Below are 8,542 nucleotides of genomic sequence, written 5' to 3' on the forward strand. Positions count from 1 at the left end.
AACGAGTGAGGGCGGCGCGCAAGAGCGGGGAAGAAGCCGGCGCGGCGGTGAGGGGAAGAGGGAGGAACCACTGGGGGCCGCAGGGGGGGGGGCGGGTGGATGAGACCATTCCGAGGGGCCGTTGAGGGGAGGGTGGGCGCCATCTTCTCGGTGCTCCCGGGGCGGGGGGGGGGAGGAGGGACAACCGCCTGGGGGCTGGCGGTGCAACCATGCGGGCGCTGGGCGGGGGGAGGGGGTATGGGCACAACCATCCGGATCCGCCGGGGGGGGGGGTGCAACCACCCGGGTGCTGGGGGGAAGGACGGTGGGCGCTGCCATCCGGGTCCGCCGGGAGGGGGGGCGGGGCTTGAGCCTAGGGCGGAGCAAAGCAGGGTGTGGCCGGGAGGGGCGGAGCCAAGGGATGGTCCATGGCCGGGCTGGAGCCCATCGGTGCCAGCGCTTGGCACCATCCCCGTCCCGGTCCACAGCGCTGAGCCCGGCCCGGGCCCGGTGACGGCAGCAGCAGCCACGGGCTCCCCTGCGCCATGAGGTGCGTCATCACGGGAGGCAACGTGAAAGGTGAGCGGGGCGGCGCTGGGGATGGGGCTGGGCCCTGCCCCGCGGGGGCCTGGGGGCGCTCAGCCCGTCTCACCACCCCCCCCCCCCCGCTCTCCTGTGCCTCCCCAGTCCTCGGCAAAGCCGTGCACTCCCTGTCCCGCATCGGGGACGAGCTCTACCTGGAGCCCACCGAGAACGGGGTAAGGGGCGCACCCACGGGGCTCCCGGTCTGTCCCGGGGCGTCCCCGCGGGGCTCGGGGGTCTCCTCTGGGACGGGGCAGGGCGGACCGGCGGGGTACGCGAGGGGCCGGTCAGGCATCGCTATGGTGACGGGCGGTCTGTGTCCCCCCCCCCCCCCCCCCCAGCTGTCCCTGCGGGCCGTGAACTCCTCGCGCTCTGCCTTCGCCTCCTTCCTCTTCGTGCCCCTCTTCTTCCAGCTCTACGAAAGGGGCAGCCCCCCGCGCGCCGGGCAGCACTTCCGCTGCAAAGTCCTCATGAAGGTACCCCGGCCGGGCAGCGGGCGCCGGGAGCCCGCGCGCCTGCGGGTCCCCGTTTGGGTCCCGCTCCTTCTGCAGCCACGGGGGGTGGCAGCACAGGGCAGCGGGTCCACGCGTCTGCCCTCTGCCTGCAGTCCTTCCTGAGCATCTTCCGGTCGCTGCCCTCGCTGGAGAAGACGGTGGGGAAGTGCCTCATCTTGCTCAAGCCGCAGGCTAGCCGCCTGGTCGTGCAGCTCCACTGCAAGTACGGTGAGTGCCGCAGGTGGGGCGGCCGGGGGGGGGGGGAAAGCCACCCCTGCCCCACTAAGCCCACGCCCTCCGTGCCAGGTGTCACCAAGACCCATAACCTGGCCTTCCAGGAGTGCGAGCGGCTTCAGGCCGTCTTCAGCACGCGGCAGTGCGCCAACAGCCTCTGCGCCCCAGCCCGGTGAGTGGGGCGGCTGGGGGGCGGCAAGGGACAGAGCGGGGCTGGGGCGGTGGGGGAACGACAGCAGAGAACCGGGAGGCGCAGGGAGCAGTGGTGGCACAGGCGGACAAGGCTGGCACCGGAGCGATGTGACACCGGGATCAGAGGTGGCACCACTCCGGGCAGAGGAAGGGGTTTGTAGATGGTGTTGGGATGGGCATGGACAAAACCGGGGGTGGCACTGGGATGGGTGGGGGACATGGCATGGGGATCAGGGTGGCACTGGGATGGGTGAGGGACATGGGGTGGGGATCAGGGTGGCACTGGGATGGGTGAGGGACATGGGGTGGGGATAGTGGTGGCACTGGGATGGGTGAGGGATGTGGAGCAGGGATCAGGGTGGCACTGGGATGGGTGGGGACATGGCGCAGGGACTGGGGGGGGGGACACATGGGACAGAAAGGGGCTTGCTGGTGGGCAGGGCTGGCCCTGTAGGTCCCGGGGTTGGCACGGGGCCCCCAGCTCCCCGTGTGCGCCCCCGCCAGCCCCACACGCCACGACCCCCTAGAGTGCTGGCCGAGGCCGTGGTCCACTTCCCCGCGACGCTGTCCGAGGTGACGCTGAGCGCCGGCCCCGGGGGCAAGATCAGCCTCCGAAACTACGTGGAGGATGAGAAGGGTGAGCCGTGATGCCTGGCGGGCAGCGTCCGCCCGCCGCCCCGGGCCAGGGCACCAGCACGACCCCCTGATCCCGTCCCCGTCCCCCCCCCCCAGAGCCGGGCAGGACGATGGTGACGGAGCTGTGGCTGGCCGAGGACGAGTTCCAGGAGGTGGCCGTGGCCCCAGGGACCTGCATCACCTTCTGCCTCAAGGAGTTTCGGGTGAGCCCCTGCCCTGGGCCCCCCCCCTTTATCCCGGGACGCTCCAGTTTATCCCTCTGCCTACCTCAGCCTCCTCTGCGCCCCCCCACAGGGACTCCTGACCTTCGCCGAAGCCTCGAATCTGCCCCTCACCATCCACTACGACGCACCCGGCAGGTAGGACCAGGCCCCGCGGCAGCCCCCTGCGCTCCCGTGCCCGGCCTCAAGGCCTCTGTGCCCCCAGGCCAGCCGTGTTCACCCTGGATGACCCCCTGCTGGAAGTGCACCTGGTCCTGGCCACCCTCTCGGATCCGGAAAGCATCTCGCAATCACCCACGGCCAACGGGTAAGCAGGGCCAGGGCACAAGGAAGCGGGCAGTGCCCCCTCCCGGCCTCGAAGAGGGCGGCAGTCCCTGCCCAGCCTTCCATCAGTAGGGACCAGAGTCAACAGGTTTCCCTCTGCTGCCATCACTCGCCCTCTCCCCACCACAGTGCCTCTGAATTGCCCACCCCTGCGGATGACTTCGCGGACGATCTTGAATCCTACATGATTGCCATGGAAACCAGTGCCTACGAGGGGGGCTCCGGGGCACCCCCCAGCCCCACCTTCCCCCTGCGCACCCCTGGCCCAGCACACAGCGAGCCCGAGGAAGAGGAGGAAGAGGAAGCCGTGCCAGGGACACCCCCTCACAAAAAGGTCTGGGCTGGGCACGGGCACGCCTTGGGGGGGGGCACACGGGGGCAAAGTCCCCTCCTGAACCCCGTCTCTCCCCCCAGTTTCGCTCGCTGTTTTTTCGGCTCCGTGCTGACGCCGGGGGGGCCGTGCCTGGCCCCGACCCAGGAGGTGCTGGCGGAGGACAGCGACGGCGAGTACTGACAGCCCCGACGGCGCCGAGCTCCCCGGCCCCCCCCCCGCGCCGCCCGTGGCACCCCCGGCCCGCAAGCACGGCTGCGCTTGGAGCTGGGCCGGCCCCGGGGCCCTTCCGCCGCGGCAGCTGGCACTGCCTGGCCCCCCCCCCTCCCCCCCCGCTCCCGGGCCGGACACCTGGGTTCCTCCGAAACGGCTGCAGCCGTGAAGCGGGCGCGGGGCTCCCCACCCCCAGCGTCACCCCCCCAGCGCCCAGGCACCACGATGCCCCCCCCCCACAACCCCAGCGTCAGCCCCCAGACACAGGCACCCCCCCACGACCCATTACAAGTTTATTCCCAAAAAACCCTCTGGCCCCCCCCCCCCTCCACTGCCATCTCGGGGACAGTTTCCCCAGTCGCCCCTCGCATTGCCGGCCCTGGAGGGGCGTTTTTGGTATGGTGGAGTGTGGCGGGGGGGGGGGGGGGGGGTGGAGGGGGGAAGAGGGGGGTATTACAAATAAAAAAACGAATTGAAAGAAAAGCAACCTGATGCTGGGGAGGGCTGGGGCCCGCGGGCGCCAGGCCGGGCCCCGTGCCCCCGGCGGGTGGGCAGCGGGCGGGCGGCTCGCGGCTCACTTCTTGGCTTTGGCGGAGTTGCGGGGAGGGGTGACGGGGCGTCCCGCGGGGTTGAGCCCGCTGAACTGCCCGTATTTGCCCTTGTTCTTGTCGGCCGGCTTCAGGATCTGGGGTGAAGGGGGTGAGCGGAGGGCTTGCAGGCGCCCGTCCCACCCCCGTCCCCCGGGGCCCCCCCGCGGTCCCCCTCCTGCCTCGCGGGCGCTGCGCAGCCCCCCCAACTCCTCTCCTTGGCCCCCCAACTCCGCGTGCACCAGGGAGCCCCTCCACTTCTCCTCTTGCCCCCCCCCAACCCTGCATGCACCAGCACCCCCCTTTCCCTCCCCTCCCCAGCCCCGCAGACACCAGGGACCCTTCCGCCCTCCCCTCCTGCCCCCAGCCCCCCGGCGCGGAGGGGCCCCAGCCCACCTGGAAGGAGCACATGAGGGTCTCGTCCACGCTCATCATGGCGCCCGCGTTGTCGAACTCCCCGCAGTAGTTGGGCGCCGAGAAGAGTGTCACGAGCTGGCGCTTGGCGAAAAACTCGTAGCCGTCCTCCACCACCTGGCACGGGCAGCAGAGCCGGCGCTCAGCCAGATGCCCCTTGGGGCAAAGAACCACCTTGCGGGGCAAATACCCGCAGGGATCCTGCCCACGTACTGTCCGGGCAACCTCTCTAGGGCCAATAACACTCCAGGGGGGCAAATATCCACACAGAGCCCAAACACCTGCTGGGGCAAACATTCCCCTCCGAGGGCAAATACCTCCCTGGGAACCCTGCCTGTGGAGTCCAGACGGACCCTAGAGCCAACACTGCCCTTGGGGGGCAAATAGCAGGCGCACAAACGCCTGCCTCAGCAACCCAAATACCCCCCCCCGGGGCACAACCGCCTGCCCCGAGGACCCAGCTGCCGCCCAGTACCTGGTGCGCCCTGCAGATGAGGTCCAGGTCGTGCTTGTGCAAGAACTTCGCCACCACCTCTGCCCCGAAGGTGAAGGAGACGCCGCGGTCGTTCTCACCCCAGCCCTGCACGTCCTTGTCGGGGTCGGACCAGAGCAGGTCGCAGAGCAGGCCCTGGTCCGGCACGTCCGTGGGGCGCATGATCCGCCGGATCTGCTCCATGGACTGCAGGTCGGGGGACAGCCCTGTGGTGGGGGGGGGGGGCAGCATCAGGCCCTGCCTCCTGGGCAACAGGCTCCCCCCCCCCCCAAATAACCCCCCCACGGCCTCTGACCCCTGGCACTGCCCACAGGGCCGTGTCCCCGTGCCCCGATGCCCCGGCAGGGCTGTGCCTGGCGCAGTGCCCATTGCCCCCTCCAGCCCCTGGTGGCCCTTTCCCCCAAGCCCGGGTCCGTGTCCCCCGGCCCCAGCAGGGCCAGGCCCGGGTCTGCGCCCCGCGCCCCCAGGCCCGGGCAGGGCCGTGCCCACCTCCATGGCAACAGAAGATCTTCTCGTCCACAATGGCGGCGATGGGCAAGCAGTTGAAGCAGTCGGTGAAGGTCTTCCAGAGCTTGATGTTGTACCGCCGCTTGCCTGTAAGGCAGGTGGGCATGGCTGCCTCGCGCCGCCGCCTAGGGCGACACGGGCGCCCCGGGGCTGCCCCCAACCACGGGGCTGGTCACGGGCACCTGGGGCTGCCCCGCGAGCCCACGGGTGGGCACGCACGCCAGGTCACGCACCCAGAGCTGCCCGGGTGCCCCCAGGCACAGCTGTGACTGCGGGGGGCAATGACATGGGGTGGTTGGCACGGGGGTACCAAGGGGGCGCAGGGACAGGCGTAGGGCATTCCCCCTCGGCAGAGAAGCAGCCGATGGGGTTGATGCTGGGTGGCACACGGGCACGAGGGTGGCCCAGGCACTCACGCCCGTCGCAGGAGCCGTAGACGCGGCTGATGCCACGGCACGCAGGCGATGGGCACGCAGGCATGGCACAAGGGACACGGCTCCGGCAGAAGCACTCACACTCATCGTAGAAGCCGTAGATGCGGTTGATGCTGGCACACTCATGGTTGCCGCGCAACAGGAAGAAGTTCTCGGGGTACTTGATCTTGTAGGCAAGCAGGAGGCAGATGGTCTCCAGCGACTGCTTGCCCCGGTCCACGTAGTCCCCCAGGAACAGGTAGTTGCTCTCGGGAGGGAAGCCCCCGTACTCGAAGAGCCGCAGCAGGTCGTAGTACTGCCCGTGGATGTCCCCTGGGGGAACGGGGTGTCAGTGGGATCCACGGCCCCCCAAGGCACCCCGCGGCAGGCCCAAGTATTGCCCACGCGTGACCCCTGGGGAGCACAGGGGCGTCACCGGGCCTCCCAGCTCGCCGTGGCAGCGGGTCGCCCAGCTAGCGCTCACCACAGATCTTGAGGGGCGCCTCCAGCTCCAGCAGGATGGGCTGGCTGAGGAAGATCTCCCGGGATTTGAGGCACAGCCCCCGGATCTCGTTCTCCGTCAGCTGCACGTTCTTCCCTGGCCGTGACCCTTGGACTGGCACCACAAGAGAGCGAGCGAGACAGGCGTCAGGCACTGGGCGAGGACTCCCCACGCCCCACGGGATTGGCACCAGGGAAGAAACCGGTGTCGGCAACACTGGCACAACCCCAGTACACCCGGAGACAGCCGCCCCGAGCGCAGCCACGCAGCACGCGTGGGGCCTGCCACCAAGACGGACATCAGAGAAGCAGCACCCACGGGCTGGCAAGGGACGGCCCCTGCCTGCCCCAGGGTGGGCACTGGTCACCCCCACCCCTTCTCCTGCCAGAGCCCCACACCTGCGCCCCCCCAGCCCCCCGGGCCTGCAAAACCTTTCCTCCCTGCTGATCTCCAGCCTGACCTCCTGGTGCCCACCAACCTGCCCCCCCGACCCCCAGCACAGCCCCTACCCCCAGCCCCCCCAGTACCACCTCTGGTCCTGTCCTCAATCCGCAGCCCCGCTGCCAGCTCCTCCCTCCCCTGAGCCCCCGACTCCAACATCCAGCCCCAGGTGTCCCTGCCACCCCCCCAAACCCGTCCCCCAGACCTCTGCACTGCCCCTGGACCCCGCAGCCCTCAGCACCCAGCCCCCCAAACCTCCCCGCTGCCTCCCAAGCCTCCCCGCCCAGGATCCAGCCCTCATCTTCCGCTCGGCCCCCCAAACCCTCCAGTCGCCCGGTCCCTCCAGCCCCACAGCAGCCAGGCCCAAGACCCCCCATCGCGCAGCCCCCAGGCCCACGACCTCCTAACCCCCAACACCAGCCCCGCAATACCTCCCACTCCCTCCCGGCCCCCAAGTCCCAGCTCCAAGACCCCCCAGGTCCTCCCGGTCTCCCTGTACCCGGCCCCCAGGCCCCCACCACCCATCCCCACAGCCCCCAGGCAGGCTCAAGGTCTGGACCTGACGCACTGGTACCGCATGGGGCCTCGGGGACCCTGACTACTGCCCCCTCCCAAGCGATTGCCCCAGGGCCTGCAGACTAACCCCCCCCACCCCCTAAACAAGTACCCCGGACCTGACACTGTCTCCCCCACCGAAACCAGGCCTAGGAAACCCCCCTTGGGCTCCCCAGCACTGCCCCCCGGTCCGGTCCTGACACGGGCTGGGCAGTGGGGGGGTCCAGGGCAGATCAGGGTGGCCCTGGGGCAAGTCCGGGGGGGGTCCCTGGGGCAGAGCGGGGCCCCCTGAGGCAGCTGGGTGGGGGGAAGGCAGTGGGGGGAGGGAGCTCTGGGGAAGTGGGGAGCCCTGAGCCAGAAGTGGAGGGCTTGAGGCAGCTGGGGGGGGGGCAGCCTGGAGCAGCGGGGGGGGGGGTTGGGGCAGTTGGGGAAGCACTAAGGAAGTGGGGGGGGGGGCCGAGGCACTTGGTGGGGCCCTGAGGTAGTCGGGGGGGGCGGCCCGAGGGAGTGGGGGGGAGGCCCGGGGCACTTGGGGGGTCCTGAGGTAGTCGGGGGGGGACATAGGCATTTGGGGGGTGCCGGAGCGCTTGGGGGGGGCTCTGAGGCAGTTGGGGAGGGGCTGGAGGCAGTTGGGGGGGGCGGAGGCAGTTGGGGGGGGAAGGAGGCAGTTGGGGGGGGAAGGAGGCAGTTGGGGGGGGAAGGAGGCAGTTGGGGGGGGAAGGAGGCAGTTGGGGGGGAAGGAGGCAGTTGGGGGGGAAGGAGGCAGTTGGGGGGGAAGGAGGCAGTTGGGGGGGGAGGGGGCAGTTGGGGGGGGGAGGGGGCAGTTGGGGGGGGGAGGGGGCAGTTGGGGGGGGGGAGGAGGCAGCCGGGGGGGCCCAGGGCAGCCGGGGGGGCCCCGGGCGGGCGGGGGCCGCGGCGGCGGGAGGCCCGGGGCCGAGGCGCCGGCGCCGGCGCGGCGCTCACCCTCCAGGAGGCGGCCGATGATGGAGTCCAGGTTGAGCTTCTCGGTGTCCGCCATGGCCGCCAGCCGCCCCGGACGCCTGGGCCCCCACGCGCGCGCGCCGCCCCGCCCCGCCCCGCCCCGCCCCGCCGGGCGCGCGGCCACGGGAGGAAGGAAGGCGGCGCCCCCTGCCGGCGCGGAGGCGTCGGGGACGCGGGGGGAGGCGGGGCCCGCGGGGGGAGGCGGGGCCCGCTGGAGGGCGGGGCCCGCAGGGGGCGGGGCCCGCGGGGGGGGCGGGGCCCGCGGGGGGGGCGGGGCCCGCGGGGGGGGCGGGGCGCAGTGCCGAGCCCTGCTCCGGCGCCTGGCGCCCGCAGGCGGTGCCGCCTCCCGCCCCCCCCCGCGGAGGAGCTGCCGTCCCGGCGCCGGTCGCCGCTGTCCTCCCCGGCGGCCAGGCGGCCACGGACACAGCGGGAGCGGGGCACAG

General features: G+C 71.6%; 2 protein-coding genes across 2 annotated transcripts; one reads left to right on the plus strand and one right to left on the minus strand.

The window, feature by feature from the left end:
• Positions 1–362: 362 nt before the first annotated feature.
• On the plus strand, positions 363–3,247 carry RAD9A (RAD9 checkpoint clamp component A). The gene is given in 12 exon segments (XM_067295742.1): positions 363–558; positions 667–737; positions 903–1,037; positions 1,169–1,283; positions 1,362–1,461; positions 2,009–2,118; positions 2,214–2,320; positions 2,412–2,476; positions 2,544–2,645; positions 2,792–2,996; positions 3,077–3,088; positions 3,090–3,247. Coding segments are annotated over 12 exon segments (1,143 nt in total). The 5' UTR covers positions 363–524; the 3' UTR covers positions 3,177–3,247.
• Positions 3,248–3,678: 431 nt separating this feature from the next.
• PPP1CA (protein phosphatase 1 catalytic subunit alpha) lies at positions 3,679–8,187 on the minus strand. The gene is made up of 7 exons (XM_067295740.1): positions 8,082–8,187; positions 6,105–6,236; positions 5,723–5,953; positions 5,190–5,294; positions 4,683–4,906; positions 4,190–4,324; positions 3,679–3,891 (listed from the first exon to the last, which is right to left on the minus strand). Exons 1-7 carry the CDS (start codon positions 8,134–8,136, stop codon positions 3,781–3,783), a joined length of 993 nt encoding a protein of 330 aa, XP_067151841.1. The 5' UTR covers positions 8,137–8,187; the 3' UTR covers positions 3,679–3,780.
• Between the last annotated feature and the right edge of the window lie 355 nt (positions 8,188–8,542).

This window comes from Apteryx mantelli, chromosome 4 (assembly GCF_036417845.1).
Source record: "Apteryx mantelli isolate bAptMan1 chromosome 4, bAptMan1.hap1, whole genome shotgun sequence".
Taxonomy (NCBI): Eukaryota; Metazoa; Chordata; class Aves; order Apterygiformes; family Apterygidae; genus Apteryx; species Apteryx mantelli.

Excerpts from the sequence above, each read along its gene's own strand:
- PPP1CA (XM_067295740.1), bottom strand. The coding sequence starts at position 8,136 with ATGGCGGACACCGAGAAGCTCAACCTGGACTCCATCATCGGCCGCCTC. Across the intron at positions 5,954-6,104 it reads GGCGCCCCTCAAGATCTGTG|GGGACATCCACGGGCAGTAC; the intron begins GTGAGCGCTAGC and ends CCGTTCCCCCAG. Across the intron at positions 4,907-5,189 it reads GATCTTCTGTTGCCATGGAG|GGCTGTCCCCCGACCTGCAG; the intron begins GTGGGCACGGCC and ends CCCCCACCACAG.